The 19,450-nt window shown below is 37.8% G+C and overlaps 2 protein-coding genes across 2 annotated transcripts; one reads left to right on the top strand and one right to left on the bottom strand.

Moving 5' to 3' along the window:
• Nucleotides 1-604: 604 nt before the first annotated feature.
• Nucleotides 605-5,676, top strand: LOC109103076 (kelch-like protein 40a). The gene is made up of 6 exons (XM_019116394.2): nt 605-1,887; nt 2,192-2,352; nt 3,099-3,206; nt 3,300-3,485; nt 3,563-3,712; nt 3,819-5,676. Exons 1-6 carry the CDS (start codon nt 778-780, stop codon nt 3,928-3,930), a joined length of 1,827 nt encoding a protein of 608 aa, XP_018971939.1. The 5' UTR covers nt 605-777; the 3' UTR covers nt 3,931-5,676.
• LOC109103075 (zinc finger and BTB domain-containing protein 47-like) lies at nt 4,223-16,094 on the bottom strand. The gene is made up of 6 exons (XM_042718099.1): nt 15,619-16,094; nt 12,132-13,397; nt 7,470-7,617; nt 7,224-7,339; nt 6,404-6,543; nt 4,223-6,130 (listed from the first exon to the last, which is right to left on the bottom strand). Exons 1-6 carry the CDS (start codon nt 15,622-15,624, stop codon nt 5,728-5,730), a joined length of 2,079 nt encoding a protein of 692 aa, XP_042574033.1. The 5' UTR covers nt 15,625-16,094; the 3' UTR covers nt 4,223-5,727.
• Nucleotides 16,095-19,450: the final 3,356 nt, after the last annotated feature.

Raw genomic sequence — 19,450 nt, 5'->3', positions numbered from 1 at the left:
AAGCTATAATAACCTAGTGGTCAGCACATGTGTTCAAACATATTACACCATGGGTCTCAAGTGAGGAATGAAAGTTTTTCATTCCTGTTTTCCCTCCCATCTCCAGTCCTCCCTGTATGAAAAAATGTCAAAACAATGAAAATGAAATGCATTCTACTGGAACTGGAGCAAATAAAGCACTGTTGCACTCATGGTGCCGAGGTTCAAGTCTAGTTGTAACTTCAAAGATTAGCAATGCTTGCTACTATGAATTGATGCTAATAGATGAAGGAGCCCATAATACCGAGTTGCTCCACTAGGTGGACTTTATCTCCCAAAGCAACAGGCAGTTCTATTTCTGTTTGTCTCATTTTGAAACTAGTCTTAAATGGGTCTGATTTCCATCTTTTCTTTCACTCTGTAACATTCTTTTCAAGCTGTTCACATCTCACAACCATCTTGTGGTGCTCTACTGTCCTTCTTTATAAGATCTACAACTTAATATTCCCAGTGAGCAACATGTCAGCTGTTGGTCTGATCTGTTTGGTGGGGGGAAGGGAGGGAAAGCTTGTATTTCAGGCCTTAAGTGTGGTTCATTTACGCATTTCTATATATAGATGGACAGTCAGTAGCTGATAGCTTGTGACAGCTGAGGAGCTGAGGCCACACCAAAGCGTCACATCCTCCGCCATTTCTCTTTTAGAGTAACAGTGTTAATACAGTCAGTTCAGTTCTGCTGTGGGAGAGGACCAGGACTCCCCTCCCTCCTACTGAAATATCACATCAAACCATAACAAGATGGCCTCCTTGTCAGTGGATCCAGTGACGGAGCCACGGATGTACCAGCAAACGCTCCTACAAGATGGGCTCTGTGATCTCCTGGATGCTAACAAGTTTGTGGACTGTGTTCTGAAGATCAAAGACAAAGAGTTTCCTTGTCATCGGCTAGTACTAGCCGCTAGCAGCCCTTACTTCAAAGCCATGTTCCTTTCAGACCTGGAAGAGAGCAAAAAGCGGGAGATTGTTCTAAAAGACATCGAACCTGGAGTCATGGGAATGATCCTGAGGTACATATATACCTCAGATATCAACCTGACTGAGCATAATGTCCAAGACATTTTCATGGCGGCCAACATGTACCAGATTCCATCAATCTTCAGCGTGTGTGTCTCGTATCTGCAGCAGAAGCTGGTTCTTGGTAACTGTCTGGCCATCTTTAGACTGGGACTGTTGCTGGACTGTCCACGTTTGGCTATGGAGGCTCGGGACTTCATCTGTGACCGGTATGCCCTCATCATTCGGGACCAGGACTTCCACCAGTTGGGTCCCAGCGAGTTGGCGGCTATCATCACATGTGACTCCCTGAATGTTGAACGAGAAGAGTTGGTGTTTGAATCTCTCATGGACTGGGTGGAGTACGACACAGGCGAGAGATTGAAAGACCTGCCGCAACTTCTACACTGCGTACGTTTCCGTCTTATACCGACGAGTTACTTTAAAGAGAAAGTCGAGGGCCACAGATTGATCAGGATGAATCAGGAGCTCAAGAAGGAGCTTCAGATCGTCAAGGATGCACAGAAAGGAGTGCTACACAGGGTCAAAAGGGTCAAAAATGAAGATGGGACAGCAGATTCTGAAGATGAGGATGAGGAGGGTTTGCTGCCGGGAATCCTAAATGACAATCCACGTTTTGGAATGTTTCAATCAGACCTTTTATTGATGATAAGCGATACAGGAACGGTAGCATATGATGTTGGTGCAAACGAGTGCTACTTGGCATCTTCATCCACCGAGATCCCCAAGAACCACTGCAGTCTTGTCACAAAGGAAAATCAGATCTTTGTTGCTGGAGGTCTGATGTACAACGAAGAGAACAAAGAACAGCCGTTCAGTTCCTACTTTCTTCAGGTAACGCATGGTCAAGTCTTGCTAATGTTGCTAAATATGTTTATATTACAAATCAATGATTCAAAGCATCATGAATCTCTGGTTCCAAAAATACATTTGTGAGAATGTCCCACAGGGTCCATTTAGCTTCAGAACAGCTGTTAAAGCTTTGAACCTCATGTGTCATGTTTTTTAATGTTGCCTGCATGACATTTTCCTCATGTAATTCAAGTGAAACCTTTGAAGGGATTGTCTAGGAGGAATCAAACAGGAACAATGCTTTAAGATCATTATATTTTAATCTGAGCTCTTCTTCATTCTTCAGTTTGATCCCATGAGCTCTGGATGGTTGGGGATGCCCTCACTACCAGACCCTCGGTGTCTGTTCGGTCTGGCGGAGGCTGACAACTCCATCTATGTGGTGGGAGGAAAAGAGCTGAAGGAGGGAGAACGTGCGCTAGACTCTGTTATGATCTACGACAGACAGTGAGTACAATCATATAGCAAATGACAATGACAGAGCTCATATTAGCAGCGTTTTTGTTTTAAACTGAAGAGGGGTTGCACAAAGTGTGAGGATGTTGATGCATTCATGCATGACAGAAATATGAAAAATGTAAGTTCTGAAATTCTCAGTTAAGATTTATTTCTCTTTTTTTTTTACATGACGCACTATAAATGCATATCTGTCAACACTCCCGTTTTTCCCGGGAGTCTACCATGTTTCACATCCATCTCCCACTCCCCTCCCATTTTGTAATTTCTCTAGGTAATTTTAATGGCCCAAACCTCGTTATATGAATAGTCCCATCAATATATTATTCCAAGATTGTCCATTTGCCAGATATAATTTGAAACGCATCCAACTCACACATTTGACACATCATATAAATTTCAACCCATTTGTGACTTCAACCTGGCAACCTACAACCTTGCACTGCTGATATCTGTGCAGGCAGTGGATGTATAAATCAGTCTAATGAATCCTTCACTGAATGAATCAGAGCTACAACTGAATCAACAATCATTCATTTGACTCACTTTACTTTGACATGTCAGTTCCATGTCAATAAATAATTAGTTACTTCAATATAGCCATTAGGCATATTTCACTCTTTTTGGTAGATCTTGAGATTGATTATACCTCTCCAGGTCGGCCCTTACCATAACCCCTGTTCAACAGGATGTTGTCTGTCATGGCTGAAGTTTGATAACTATACATTTTCACACAGGTCATTCAAATGGGGAGAGTCGGACCCTCTTCCATATGCAGTTTATGGACATGGAATTGTTTCGCACAAAGGACTGGTCTATGTGATCGGTGGAAAAACTGAGAGCAAGTGAGTAAGGAATCTGGTTTTATCATACTTTACAAACACATTATGCCAGGTTGTCTTTGGTTTTCATAACCAAACTTGAAATGTGACATACAGGAAATGCCTGAGGAGAGTATGTGTCTATGACCCCTCTAAGTTTGAATGGAAGGATCTGGCACCCATGAAAACCGCCCGCTCGCTATTTGGCACTGCTATTCACAAAAACAAAATCTATGTGGTGACTGGAGTCACTGATAACGGCCTGACTAGCAGTGTAGAGGTCTATGACATCGCCAGCAACTCGTAAGTCACACTTTTGTCATATTTTGTCAAGACTCCTTAACACAGGCAAGTTGCTCACTTGTGCATCTCCTCCTTAGCTGGTCAGAGTTTGTGGAGTTTCCTCAGGAGAGAAGCTCTCTTAACCTGATCGAACTGGGCGGCTGCTTGTATGCTGTAGGGGGTTTTGCTATGATGCCCAATGAGACCACAGAAAAACTGGAGCCCACTGAAATGAATGACATATGGAAGTGAGTACTTATGTTCAGCTCACAGACTTATTGGCCTAAGGAAACTTGGTCATATATTTGAAACTAAAGTTGAAATTTGAGAATGAAATTGCGATTTGATTGACAGGTTTGAGGAGGAGGAGAACTGCTGGAATGGGATCCTGAGGGAGATTAGTTATGCTGCAGGGGCCACAGTAGTTGGAGTGAGTCTGAACACCTTGAGATTCACAAAGATGTGATCTACAGCTGTCTTCTATTGATAAAATACACAGTAAACAATGTCAGCCACATCTTCATAAAAGAGCAATACATATTCCATTGAATCATTTGTCACAGACTTTGCTTAATGTTGATATAGTTAGTTTGTGATAGATATTAAGGTACTGTATGTAATAGAGCAGTGTATGATGCTGCTGTTCCAAGAAAACTCAGCAGATGGAGACAAACACAAGACCATCTATTTTTTTTTTCATAAGAATGCTTTGTTATTTAGATGCTGAACAATTTGACTTATTTAAATAACCATGTACATTGATTTCTATCATTCTATTATGTTATTTTAGATGACAACTACAATTGAACATTTCGCAATTATGACCAAGTACAATGTTCTTACATTCAAAAAAGAGAAATAAATGGCAGTGACTGAACAATAACCTAATATACTGTAGACAATGACCAAACTAAAAAACACGAACAACAAAACACAATCGTCTGTGGTAAAAGTCAACACAAATATTGTCATACACCCTCCAAAGCCACATGAAAATAAAAAAGTAAAGGTGAAAGAATACAAGGATTTTCTATTCTGTATGCCATCTTTTTTTCATGTTGATACTACTTGACATCATGACTTTCATGATGGGTCCTGGATGGAGCTTCAGAGTCATTTTTTCATCATGAATAATAAACAGCTAGTGCTGCGAACACAAACACTCTGGAACAAAGAGATCTGAACACCTCTCAGGTTTTGGAATGTTGTGCATAGACCAAAATATTAATGTAATTACATAGACAGAAATGAAAACATTACAGCAATAAAATAAGACTGCAATACCCAATTCATAAAAAAAATATTGCTGTGTAAAAACATTTACAGATCTGAAACTACAAGATTCTTGTCTACAAGTGCAAAAATGACCAGTTAAAAACAATAAAAAATAGATTTTTCATTTAGAAGATCAAACATTAGAGTCTGCGTGAGACTGTGAGAAATGGATAAACACTAAATAGTGGAGAACAACTGATTTTTTTCATTATTAATATATAATACAGTCTCTACCAATTCACCTGTTAAATGGCTGCTGTAGTGTTTCTGACCTACATGTTCAGCCTAAACACATTAATCTAAACATCACCAAAAACACAAACCATCAAGGTTTCTGAATACTTGACTCATAAGTGTCCATCTGTTGACAAATTGTAGTCATTCACAATTTAGACAAAGATGGAGAATCAGTTGAATTAGATTTTTAAGGTGCTTCTGAACAAATACAACAAAAAATTATGACAGAAATAATAAAACTATGACAAAATGTAAGGCCTAAACAAATATCTATAAAACCCCTTACACCAACAAGCCAGTAAAGTGCCATAAACAGAATCCACTGACTGCACATTTCCACCACTAACAAGACCTGCGTTACTCACTTATAAGTCTCTCACTATATATATCAGGTCATCACCCCAAACATAAATAGTGCTAACTAACAAACTTTTACATAAAGCATCTAAACCGAAAGCTATATAAACCGAATATGCTGTTGTCTATTTATCATTCTCCTAATATACTGTACATAAAGCATATATGTCTTACATTTTGCATTCTACATCTAGGTAATAGTTTTAGTATCATACATACTTAATACTTTTTGCCTAACTAGGTTTATCATAGCACAGAGGGCTCATTTGATAAGGGAACGGAAGGGATATTAGAGAATATGACGTGAAATCAAAGTAAGTCTAACATGATATCCCAGACTCTTTGCTACATAAAAATATCTCTGCATCATAAAAAGTCTAATACAGAGCAGTAGTTACAGGTTCCTGGAGTCTGTAGAGTAGAGCGGCATAAGTGAACGCGGCTGAGAATGTGACGGACCCCTGTCCACTGAGTGGAGCATAGATGATGGAAAAGAGACTACGCCATGCAGATGTGGCCTAATATCCCTCAGTGTTTCCATCCCGACTGGCAGTTGTTGTTTGGCAGCAGCTTGTGCTTGATTGGATATAGCGGAGGAGTCCAGCAGGGGAGGGTTCCTGACCTGGGAACACTTCTCTCGGTGAGCTTTCAGCATGTTGGAGAAGCGGAAGCGCTGGCCGCACGCTTCACAGGGGTAAGGCTTCTCTCCCGTGTGCGTACGCCGGTGCCGCTTCATATTGGGACGACTCGTGAAGCTCTTCCCACAGATCTCACAAATATATGGTTTCTCTCCTAAAAAGAACCAACAGACCTCTTAGACTGACTATATAAAGTGCTTCACAATACCATAGAAGAACCTTTTGTCTAAATGGTTCCATAAAGAACCTTTAACATCTGAAGAAGGTTCTTCAGATTACAAAAGGTTAAGAAAGAGATGGTTCTTTAAAGAACCTTTGACTGAATGGTTCTTTGTGGAACCAAAAATTGTTCTTTTATGGCATCGCTTTAAGAACCTTTTGAAGCACCTTTATTTTTTGAAAGTTTGTTTGTGTAGATGGATATGGTTTTTTTGTGTCTTCGTTTGTTGATCATTTTGATGTTTCTTATTGAAGTCTTTCCCACACCACTGACACATAAACTGCTTGTGTCCGATGTGGATGCTCATGTGAGAGCGCAGTTGGTACTTATACTGAAAACACTCACTGCAGACCTAAAGGACAAGGAGTGGACAAATTTCAAACATGGCCAGCAGTTAATAATGGAAATTATGAAACCAGATTTTCAGGTCCTGGATGCTGATTGGTCAATTCTGTGCTAAAATCAAAACGTTATTGGTTATTGTTTATTTTACTGGGCAGACAACATTTATTCTTGCTGGGTGTGAATAAGATTTTCTGATTCAATAAACTCTTTATTTATGTCATTTTCACATATCACAGTATATTTTAACATCAATTTTTAAACGGTAATAAAAAAGGACATTGTTTTATACTGATCCAGATCAGTAACTCATCTTTTTTGATCTATCTAGTAAAAGGACTCATTGGTTTTGGGAATCGAGTTACATTGATTGCGCTTAATATTTTTGATTCACTAAAAAGAACCTGTTCATAAGAGTCATTTCTTCAATAATCTGACTACACTAGTAATGTTATGTTTGTTATATTGTGCGGTCGGTGAGGACAGCTCAGCTTTTATTGTGTTGCTGAGAGGAAATGCTGATAAAGGGAAGGTTCTAATTATGCATACTGTATATACCTATATATACATCATTTAAACATCATTTTAATAAATGTTAATGTACGTATGTTTTATAATGTACCTATTTGTATTATAAAGCAATAATGTATATATTCACAGCTTCTACTTTATTGCTTAATTTGACCTTACCTCACACTGGAAAGGCTTCTCTCCTGAATGTTGGAGAGAGTGGACCTTCAGTGACATGCTTCTTTTAAAGGACTTGCCACATGTCTCACAGGTAAATGGCATCTCCTTTGTGTGGGCTAAAGATGTGTAGAACAAGACAATGATTAGTCAGATAATCAAAGTTTACTGTTTAAAGTATAAGACAAGGAGTAAAGGTTTGAGAGAGGAAGCTTTCATTTAATTTAATTTAACTTTAACACAACTCACCAACCATGTGCTTGCGTACATGTGCCATTGTGTAGAATTTCTTCTCACAGATCTCACAAGTGTACTTCTTCTCAGCAAAGCCATGAACAATCTTATTGTGTTCATGGAGCGACCAGAGCTTCCTGAAAGCTTTTCCACACGTTAGACACTACAAAATGAGACAAAGACCAGTAAAAACAAATCTTGTCCATTGCATTGAGTTTTTTGTGTTTGTATGGGTTTGAATGTTCCTGGGTATTGCATTATTTCTTTAACATAATTGTCCGCAATAAAGAAAAGGAAAAATGGGTACAAACACTTTACAATAAAGTTAACTATATTCAGTTAACTATATTCAGTATATTAACTAACAATAAGCAATACATTTGTTACAGTATTTATTCATCTTTGTTAACATTAGCTAAAAAAAAAAAAAAAAATGTTCATTAGTAGTCTATGTTAGCTCAGGTCCATTAACTAACATTAATAGATACAACTTGTCATTTCAGTTATAATGCTGGAATCAATAAGAATGAAGAATAATAAATGCTTTAGATGTATTTTTCATTGTTAGTTTGTGTTAACTATTGTGGTTAACTAATGTTATCAAATGGAACCTTATTGTGCTGTAAAGTGTTGGCAATAAATGTTTTAAATATCTAGGTGAAGTGCAGAAATATGTATTTTCTGTATTCATGCTGGTTTCATATGGTTTTGAAAATCATTTATACAATTTTCAGGAAAATGGTTTTCAAATATAATTTTAGATATGAAAAGACATATTTTTATACAAATATGACAAATTCCTAATACATAATATCATAATATCATTAAGTTTTGAAGTGTCACACCATATGACATTTCACAACCTGAACTAAACTTGCTTTGTCATAAAAAGGTCAAATAGATATTTTATGTTAAAAGTTTTTATTTTTTATTTTTTTAAATAAAAATTAATAACCTGTGAATCCATTAAATGTTTCTCTCTCTCTCTCTCTCTCTCTCTCTCCCTCACACACACAGACAGACACACACACACACACACACACACACACACACACACATTTATTTATTTATGAAGAGTTCAGATGCAAAAACCTCTAAATGCCGTCTAAATACCATCTGAAATTTTCTTCTGAAATTAGCATTTTTTTATCAGGCCCATATACAGGTCCTTCTCAAAAAATTAGCATATTGTGAAAAAGTTCATTATTTTCCATAATGTAATGATAAAAATTAAACTTTCATATATTTTAGATTCATTGCACCACCAACTGAAATATTTCAGGTCTTTTATTGTTTTAATACTGATGATTTTGGCATACAGCTCATGAAAACCCAAAATTCCTATCTCAAAAAAATTAGCATATTTCATCCGACCAATAAAAGAAAAGTGTTTTTAATACAAAAAAAGTCAACCTTCAAATAATTATGTTCAGTTATGCACTCAATACTTGGTCGGGAATCCTTTTGCAGAAAATGACTGCTTCAATGCGGCGTGGCATGGAGGCAATCAGCCTGTGGCACTGCTGAGGTGTTATGGAGGCCCAGGATGCTTCGATAGCGGCCTTAAGCTCATCCAGAGTGTTGGGTCTTGCGTCTCTCAACTTTCCTCTTCACAATATCCCACAGATTCTCTATGGGGTTCAGGTCAGGAGAGTTGGCAGACCAATTGAGCACAGTAATACCATGGTCAGTAAACCATTTACCAGTGGTTTTGGCACTGTGAGCAGGTGCCAGGTCGTGCTTGAAAAACGAAATCTTCATCTCCATAAAGCTTTTCAGCAGATGGAAGCATGAAGTGCTCCAAAATCTCCTGATAGCTAGCTGCATTGACCCTGCCCTTGATAAAACACAGTGGACCAACACCAGCAGCTGACATGGCACCCCAGACCATCACTGACTGTGGGTACTTGACACTGGACTTCATGCATTTTGGCATTTCCTTCTCCCCAGTCTTCCTCCAGACTCTGGCACCTTGATTTCCGAATGACATGCAAAATTTGCTTTCATCCGAAAAAAGTACTTTGGACCACTGAGCAACAGTCCAGTGCTGCTTCTCTGTAGCCCAGGTCAGGCGCTTCTGCCGCTGTTTCTGGTTCAAAAGCACACGCCTGTGCACGGTGGCTCTGGATGTTTCTACTCCAGACTCAGTCCACTGCTTCCGCAGGTCCCCCAAGGTCTGGAATCGGTCCTTCTCCACAATCTTCCTCAGGGTCCGGTCACCTCTTCTCGTTGTGCAGCGTTTTTTGCCACACTTTTTCCTTCCCACAGACTTCCCACTGAGGTGCCTTGATACAGCACTCTGGGAACAGCCTATTCGTTTCAGAAATTTCTTTCTTTCTTTCTGTGTCCCGCTTACCCTCTCGCTTGACAGGTGTCAGGTCGGCAGTCTTACCCATGATTGCGGTTTTGAGTAATGAACCAGGCTGGGAGTTTTTAAAAGCCTCAGGAATCTTTTGCAGGTGTTTAGAGTTAATTAGTTGATTCAGATGATTAGGTTAATAGCTCGTTTAGAGAACCTTTTCATGATATGCTAATTTTTGAGATAGGAATTTTAGGTTTTCATGAGCTGTATGCCAAAATCATCAATATTAAAACAATAAAAGACCTGAAATATTTCAGTTGGTGTGCAATGAATCTAAAATATATGAAAGTTTAATTTTTATCATTACATTATGGAAAATAATGAACTTTTTCACAATATGCTATTTTTTTGAGAAGGACCTGTATTTATGTTCAGTTATTTCACTTTAATCACATAGAAAAGGACCTATACATTGCCATTAGAGTAAAATTACTGGACCTTAACATAGCAGCCCGATAAAAATGCTTATTTTCACTCTCTTTATTCACCCATCAAAAAAACATATAATTTTCTTATTTTTCATAATATTTTCTTAAATATTTCATTGAGAAGACTGAAGATACTAGATTATCTATCCAACTACCGGATTACGATCCATCAGCCCCATCTACATGCTCTGTTGTTTTTGATCAGTTTGAGCATGTATCTTTTGCATCCTTGGGGGAGATCGTTGAACATTTGAAGCCTACAGTTTGCCATCAAGATATTATCCCTACTCACATTTTTAAACAAGCTTTTAGTGTTAATGGTCCGAGTGTCATGGCAATAATTAATTGTTGCTTGGTCTCAGGCTCTGTTCCTGTCTATTTTAAGCATGCAATAGTGCAGCCTCTTATAAAAAAAGCTAATTTGGATCCAAAAGGTTGTTCAAATTTTAGACCGATTTTAAAACTTCAGTTTTTTTCAAAAGTTTTGGAGAAAGTAGTAATTACAGCCCTTTTTAGAGAAAAAAATCAGTTCTCGAGGTTTTCCAATCAGGTTTTAAAGCAAAACACAGTATAGAATCAGTACTCTTAAAAGTCTACAATGATATTTTATTAACCGTTGACCCGTTAACTGTAGTTTTATTAGATCTTAGTGCGGCGTTTGATACTGTTGACCACAATATCTTGGTTTCTCGTCTTGAGCAATATGCAGGAATTCAAGGAGTGGCTCTTCAGTGGTTTAAGTCGTATGTATCAAATAGAAGCTTTGCAGTTAATGATGGTGAATTTTTATCAGTTCCTCTCACCTGTGGCGTCCCTCAAGGGTCCATTCTTGCCCCAATACTTTTTTCTCTATATATGCTGTCTTTAAGAAGCATAATGTCTCATTTCACTGTTATGCAGACAACACGCAGATATTTCTACAATTGCAACAAAATAATTTGAATGTTCTAACTCCTATTTTAGAATGTTTAAATGATATAAAAGGCTGGACGGATTTAAACTTTTTAAAACTTAATAAAAAACAAAACAGAGATTATTATTTTTGGGCTGAGTGAGACTGTTAACCTTGGCCCTCTGGCCTTGTATAATAAGATGATGGTGAAAAATCTGGGTGTTTTATTTGATAAAGCTTTCAAATTTGATATGCAAATTAATGCTATCTTTATTAAAGATTTTCCACTTGGCTAAGGTAAAGATATTTCTCTCTTTTAAAGACCTTGAGAAAGTTATCCATGCCTTTATTTTTTTAAGGCTTGTATATTGTAATTCCCTTTATATAGGAGTTAGCCAGAAAGCGTTGTCATGTTTGCAGGCAGTCCAAAATGCAGCAGCTAGGATGCTGACAGGCACTCAAAAACGAGAGCACATCACACCAGTTCTATTTTCCCTTCATTGGCTGCCAGTACGTTTCCAAATAGAATTCAAACTTTTATTGTTTGTTTTTAAATCATTAAATGGTTTGGGACCTACTTACCTGGCAGACCTTCTTAAACAACACTTGCCTACTAGATCCCTTAGGTCCTCTGATCAGCTGCTTCTAACTGTTCCTAGGTCTAGATTAAAACTTAGGGGTGATTGGGCCTTTTCGGTAGCTGCACCTAGACTGTGGAATTCTTCACCCCTGTATGTTAGAGCAGCTCCAACTATATTTACATTTAAAACTCGGTTAAAAATTAATTTATTATCTCAGGCTTTCAATTCTACTGTATATATATATAATACATATATGGTTTTTATATATATGTTTCAATATATAATTTTTTTACATTCCCATTTGCCCCCGAAACAAAAAACAAAATCCATCACAGTGTTTCTATGACTTTCCAAAAGAGGAAAAAAATATCGAAAGATTATGCTGGTCAAAAAAGACTTGACTTGACTGCTTACCTGTATGCTCTTCTCACAGTCGCTCTGCTGATGCAGCAGTAGCTCGCTCTCCATAAGGAAGCGTTTGCCACACTTGTCACAAATATGCATAAGGTTATGTGACATGTTCATGTGTTTCTCCAGGTACCAGCGGTTGTTGAATGTCTTGGGGCATCTCACACAGGTGAAGCTCTGAAACTTCAATCTATCCTGGTCCAGAAGCTCCTCACTGTTCCCTCCATGAGCCGTCTCCTGCCTCTCTCTCACACTGTTTCTCCTGGAGACCATCGCTACAGCATCAGCAGAAGCCCGGGTTTGTCGTACTGCTCTTTCAGACGTGAATGCAGGTAATGTGTGTTCTCCTTCCTCTTCACTGGTGCCTTCAAGTCTCACATCATCTTCTTCACTTTGCTCGCCTTCATCTTCCTCCTCCTCCAAAGCCACATTGTCTCTTGATTCCTCAATAGTCTCATCGCTCCGTCTTCCTTTCCCAGGAAGCTGTTGTCCTGAGGGAGACTGAACTGCTGCGTTTCCCTCTAAAACTTTAGACATATTAAGTGTTTGGTTGTTTAGGTTCAACTCCACAATAATTTGTTCTCTATTAAATGAATCAAGATCTTCAGAGTCCCTCAGGTTTTCCATTTCCTTCCCTTCTACTTTACAACCGCCCACTTGCACTGGACGCCCATCGCCAACCTGAACAGCATATGGGTTCACTTCACTTTTCTCTCCATAGATCCTGGCACAGGTGGGGTCCTTCTCTTGCTTGATCTCCATGTGAAAGTTGGAGTTCACTGAGTTGCTGTGACTCCAGCTCTGAGCGCCGACTTCCTGTTTGGCTTGGTCCACACTGGGACTGACGTCCAGCGAGCCTCTAGTAATGAGCTCACTGCAGGAAGTGGCGATGCTGCTCATCTGGAGCACCGTGGCAGCCTTGAGCACGTCTTGGGCATTGCAGCTGGAGACCAGCAGCTTGGAGGTGTAGATGAAGTTGAGGATCTGCTGCAGGCCTTGAGGCTTGAGGCTCTCCAGAGAGAGTTCCACGCGCCGCAGCTCCTTACTTGACGCAAACAGCGAGTGGAAGAAGGGGCTGTAGGCTGCGAGGACACCCCTATGGGCCTGGAAAGAAGTCTGGTGGTGCAGGAGGACGATGTCTACATCACATAGATCTGGCTGAAACAGACGCTGCTTGTTTAACCTGTCCATTAAAAAGGTGCAGTGAAGGGCCACATCCTCAACGAGGGAGAACTCTGCAGATGGATGCTCAGCAGTTCTCTCCACTATGAGCTACAACAGAACATCAGACTGAATTGAGATGCACATCAACTTTCAATGTTTAAATATTAGATACTGATTTACATTACAATCAAACAACAGGCTGGAGTAATTGTCATTTTAAAGGTAGCTGTCGAGCAAATTATCATTTTTAAATTCTAGTAATATAAAACTATTTCTAGCAAACATGATTTCTATCATGTCTTTTATGCCTTTGTATATTTTATAAAGAAGGTCACCCACAAAGAAATATATATTATATATTAATGACATTCTAATATATAATCAATTATGTATGTTATTTACAGATTGTCTAAATCGTACAGCTCTCATAATAAATTGATCCAATTATCCAGACAGGTAACCAGTGCAGGTATCTGAAATTATATTATATTATATTATATTATATTATATTATATTATATTATATTATATTATATTATATTATATTATATTATATTATATTATATTAGATTAGATTAGATTAGGTTGATTTTTATTTATATGATTTTTATTTTTTTAATAAATATTTTCTTAATAAAGCCAAGCTTATTATTTCTCTTAAAATGTGTATAGCTGCTTTTAGATTTTTTATATATTATAAAGACAATATTATAATTTAAATTACAATATTTTATATGCTATGTATCTGAATGATATAACGGCTTTCCAGCTATCATAATATAGTCATTCAATTATCCAGACAAGTAAACAAACAGTGCAGATGTGTGAAATGTTATATTATATTATATTATATTATATTTAGTCATTTAGCAGATGCTTTTATTCAAAGCGACTTACAAATGAGGACAATGGAAGCAATCAAAATCAACAAAAGAGCAGTGATATATAAGTGCTATAACAAGTCACAGTTAGCCTAAACGCAGTACTTGTAGCAAGGGCTTTTAAATAATATAATAAATAAAAAGAAAACACATAGAATAGAAAAAGAATAGGGCAAGCTAGTGTTAGAGTTTTTTTTTTTTTTTTTTTTTTTTTTTAAATAGAATTAGAATAGTGAGTGCTAAATTTAGAGGGTCAAATAAAGATGGAAGAGATGTGTTTTAAGCCGATTCTTGAAGATGGCTAAGGACTCAGCTGCTCGGATTGAGTCGTGCAGGTCATTCCACCAGGAGGGAACATTTCATTTAAAAGTCCGTAAAAGTGATTTTATGCTTCTTTGGGATGGCACAATCAAGCGACCTTCACTTGCAGAATGCAAGCTTCTAGAGGGCACATAAGTCTGAAGTAATGAATTTAGGTAAAGGGGTGCAGAGCCAGTGGTGGTTTTGTATGCAAACATCAATGCCTTGAATTTTATGTGAGCAGCTATTGGTAGCCAGTGCAAATTGATAAACAGAGGTGTGACGTGTATTCTTTTTCGGCTCATTTAAATTTATCTTGCTGCCGCGTTCTGGATTAATTGTAAAGGTTTGATAGAACTGGCTGGAAGACCTGCCAAGAGAGCGTTGCAATAGACCAGCCTGGACAGAACAAGAGCTTGAACAAGGAGTTGTGCAGCATGTTCCGAAAGAAAGGGCCTGATCTTCTTAATGTTGAATAAAGCAAATCTGCAGGACCGGACAGTTTTAGCAATGTGATTGTGATTTTATAAAACAATTTCTTCTATTTCTTTATTATTACAATTTATTATTATATTATTATATGTCTTAGTTCTACTAGACATACCAACATTATTACAAACAAACAACGTTTCTCATTTAAGCTACGGTATCCTCCAAAGTCATGAGCTGGGACAGGTACACTCTCTTTAGGGGTACAACATCTTATCACTGGGGCAGTACCGGACAGCTTTCTCCCTTCTTTACCTCTATGAAGTTCATAATAGTATCATAAAACTACATATTGCTACTATAAGGACACTTACGACTCTAAGGTACTAATACGCACCCTTTAGGGATGAAGAAGATTGCTTTTAGGGTACTGCCCCTGATGTACCCCTAAGCGTACAATTTATGCACATTTGTTTTGTTAAGGGCAGTATTAAAATCTGAACAGATGTTCCGATAATATCAATCATTACATAAGCATCTTCTCAAAAAGTAGCAGAAAGTTGTTGAAGCTCTCGACAGATGTTGAAGCAGCATGCTATCAGCACACCTGCATGACATGCACATCATCCTCCAGATGTGACTGATGTCTGTCAGATCCTACAGGCCAAGTAAACATTCACAGACATGCAGGTAACAAAAACAGTCAGAGAAGGGTCTTACAACCATGGTGATTCAGTGGTCTCTGCCTCGAAGGAGTGCTGTCTCCCCTCCTTAGCATTTCAGAGCTTCGTTTTCATGCAAAAAGAGCTGTCATTTATATCCACACTGCGCTCTTCTGTTTAGACATCTGTCCGTTTTCGCCATGTCCGCATGCAGAAGGGCTCGCACTCTCGGCCGGGGGAGTGATGATGATTGGAGGTGGAAAATCATATGGGTCGTTTTGTCTGAAGCTTTAAAGCGACAGGGACGTGATTACACGAGGGGGAAAACACCATTCGAAGCGTTCGGAGCTAAATTATGGTTACAAATGGCAGAATAATCGCTTAGGTAGAACACATTTTGGATGCGTTCAAACGGTCTCCTTAAGCACCTGGCGCCGCTGCGCAGTCAGAGCCCAAGGCAGCGGGGTCAGCGAGTCCACCGCGGAGTGAACCGGTTCACCGCACACAGCGCTAACGCCTGCAGAGCGCCGCTGCGGCCACGCGGTGGCGCTACAACACAGCTTTTTGTTAGACGCTCTTATCTACGCCATCGTTACACTCACAGCTGTGCCCGAGACGTTTCATTGATTTTTTCACCTCTACACTTTATTGCATCTATAAAAGAATGTTACTTTTCATGTTTTGAAATTGCTATTTGATATTTGACGTCTTACTCATATCTCTTAAAATATTTTATTAACTGACTTAAAAGGTCATTCAGAAATGTTTTGTGAGAAAAATCGCAATAAATGCCTTTGTTATGATCTCGGGTGTGCTGTCAGTGCAACTGTTAGTAGGTCCCTCCAGAACAATAAAATCTAGTTTATTATACCAAAAGGCAAAAGTGTTTATTAGAGATTTTATCCAAGGCTTGGTGCACATGTGCCATCAAAACTGACAAAAAGGCCACACACATGTAAAATATGGGTGATAAAATGATGTATTGTGTTAGGATCTAACATTTAGTTGGTCTATCTAGTAGAGTTTAGTATGGGTTTAGTGCAGTGGTGTGGTCAGATTAGATCTGCAGAGGTCAATACTCAGTGTATGCTTTAGTTAATATGTTTTTAGGGTTTTGATGGTGTAGAAATAATTATCAGCTGAAAAACACTAAGAAAAAAAAGAAAGTTGAAACAACACCAAAAGCTGCTCTGACGGTAAACATTACAGAGCTGTATTATATAACACAGGGACTGGATTTGAAATGCATCTTAGCCGAGTGTATTATTTACATGTTTATGAAGTTAACCCTTATGAATTCTGCATTTAGGCTAATTGATGTCACTTTTGACTTTAATAGGATCAAAACATTTATTTATTTTTTAAATGTCTCACACAATAAGTCCCATGGGGCTAACTGATATTTGTCCTATAAAATATCTACAGACTAAACTCATCTTAACCTCTGTATGAGACAGACTGAAGTTCTGTAACATACAATAATAATAATAATAATAATAATAATAAATATAAATGCCCTAAATATAGGCATGCACAAAATCCTAAAATGTAGAATGTTTTATCTTATTTTGTTTAATACATTAATTTTTTTTAATTAATTTGAATTTTTAATTAATGAAATTTTTACATGTAATTTAAGAGTTAGTTTTACAGTCATTCTCTGTCTTTGGTGTTGTTATCATACACAAGTTTAGAGTGTGTGCTGACAAAAAAGTAATGCATTATAACAATTGCTCTGCTGTAGCACATTTAGTGTTAAACTCTGTCAAAAGATTAGAATCGTTGGACAAATGTCTTTAACAACATGGTGTAAGAGGAAGGTTATAAATCATACAGTGATGCTGAAGTTCATGAGTAGGCTAATGTAAGTCACAAATAAACATAAATCACAAAGTCTATAAAAAGGGCATCTAGTAATAAGCCTCTCAAACAAAGATGATTATGATCATAATAATGAGTTATGGGAATTTAATTATAATATAGTCTTTGAAAATAATTTCCATATGTGAACTAGATGAGGCTTTTGGACATAAGAAATGATTGCATGCTCATATAATTAATATTTATATCATGCTAATTAACATGGTGTGATTCCCCCCCATGGGAGTCATTTCATTCATTTCAATGAAATCGTCAGGAGACGCTGCCTCCTGTTGGCTCATCTGCTCACATCTAGAAACATTCATTTTGTTTATGTATTGGAGATCTCGCTGTAATTATAAACCACGCTTGACCATCGGTCTGCTGTGACATCAGCATGCTCACTGGTATTCAGACACGGAAAATGACATAAGGAGAGATACACATGGGGATGAAGAGAGGGAGAGTTACGAGGATAATTTAACAAGGGATTTGGTATATAAATAAATGACAGATGTGTTTTAGATACAAGGTAAACAAAATAAGACCTCCTTCACCTTTCACTGGGTGTGCTTTCACTCACTTCATCATTCTTGCACAATATTTGATTGTCATCCTAATAGTGATGGCTCTGATTTTGAAACTTCATGAGAAATCTGAAATCCACAATATATGAAAACAAAGCAGTTGCTATTGTGGTTGAATTAATGCCAGAATTAATATTATGTGTTTAGTTTTTAGAACAGAGACGTGTATAGATACATACTGGATGAACGATGGATGGATGGATGGATGGATGGATGGATGGATGGATGGATAAACTTAGAAGACAATTACCTGTTAAAACCAAATATTAAAATAAAATACAATCTAATGATAAAAAAAAAAAATTAATTGCACACTAGTGATAGTGATGACTTGTTAAAATAAAAATAATACGTAATTTAATATATAAATCTGTAATTTTCTCTGACCAGCATATAAATACTTTTATATAAAGAGAAAAGACATGAAAAGATCTAATGTAATAAAATTTATCTGTATACTTTCTATGACAACATCCACAATAAACTTTCCAAAAACAGCAACAACACTCTTATTGAAATTTTTTCTTAAATGTACATCTTATTCACAATGAGGTACAAGAGTGTGCATGCAAACATGCAGGAGCATTTTCATGCCAGCTACTATGACTAACACTGCGCATGTACTTATGACAGCTAAAAAGATTTCAAACTAAAAATCCTCTTTAGAAAGACCAATCTCCTAAAAATGCATCTTTTGCAATTGTGTTTATGCACAGTTACACAACCCATGTAAATTTTCACATGTAACTATACAATTACACTATAAATCACTATTATAAAACATACAGCATGACGCACTACTGCTGCACAAGTAAACATGCTATTTAGACGTTTGTGTTTGTCCACATGTACACAGACACGCAAAAACAGAATGTCAGACTGTCTAAAACACATGACTTTTTTCCTGGAATAAGGAAGAAGATAAAAATAAAACCTGCTCACTAGACACCCAAAAGGTCACCGTTCAGCTTTACAGATTATTAAAAGACTGATAAATCTTGAGCGGCATAATGAGGGCAGGAAAAACAGAAAAACACAACAGACAGATTCCAACTCTAAAGCTGAAGATTAATGTCTGTGTTGTTGTGCACAAAAACAGGGCAATGGATGTGGACCATGATTCAAACGAGTCTTCTCAGCATCAATATTGCATCCTTATAAAGCCAGTGTCGCTTGAGTCAGTTGGTGAAACACAATCAAACGTCAAAGAGTCTATTTTACTTGCATATTTCTCTCCTGCTTGATGTGTATGAAAGAATGGCTATGAAGATACATCATATGCCAAACGGTCACCATGAGCTGCACGGTTTCCTTTGTTTGAATGTTTGTCTATTGATTTATGCAGATGATGGAGGTGGTCGTGATGCACAGATCCTACAGGGCTGCTGATGGCGGAACCGCAACCTGCTAAGCTGCGCGCGCGCGCGGCCGCGATGATGGAGG

Source organism: Cyprinus carpio, chromosome B2 (genome assembly GCF_018340385.1).
Source record: "Cyprinus carpio isolate SPL01 chromosome B2, ASM1834038v1, whole genome shotgun sequence".
Lineage (NCBI taxonomy): Eukaryota > Metazoa > Chordata > Actinopteri > Cypriniformes > Cyprinidae > Cyprinus > Cyprinus carpio.
This window is presented reverse-complemented; position numbering and strand designations above follow the sequence as displayed.

Bases quoted from the DNA above. Each gene is read 5' to 3' on its own strand.
- LOC109103076 (XM_019116394.2), top strand. From the start codon at position 778: ATGGCCTCCTTGTCAGTGGATCCAGTGACGGAGCCACGGATGTACCAG. The intron at 3,207-3,299 runs GTGAGTAAGGAA...TGTGACATACAG, and splicing joins GGTGGAAAAACTGAGAGCAA to GAAATGCCTGAGGAGAGTAT. The intron at 3,486-3,562 runs GTAAGTCACACT...TCTCCTCCTTAG, and splicing joins TATGACATCGCCAGCAACTC to CTGGTCAGAGTTTGTGGAGT.
- LOC109103075 (XM_042718099.1), bottom strand. The intron at 7,618-12,131 runs GTAAGCAGTCAA...CTCATTTTGTAG, and splicing joins ACTGTGAGAAGAGCATACAG to TGTCTAACGTGTGGAAAAGC. The intron at 6,131-6,403 runs AAAAAACCATAT...CTGTTGGTTCTT, and splicing joins GATCAACAAACGAAGACACA to TTTAGGAGAGAAACCATATA.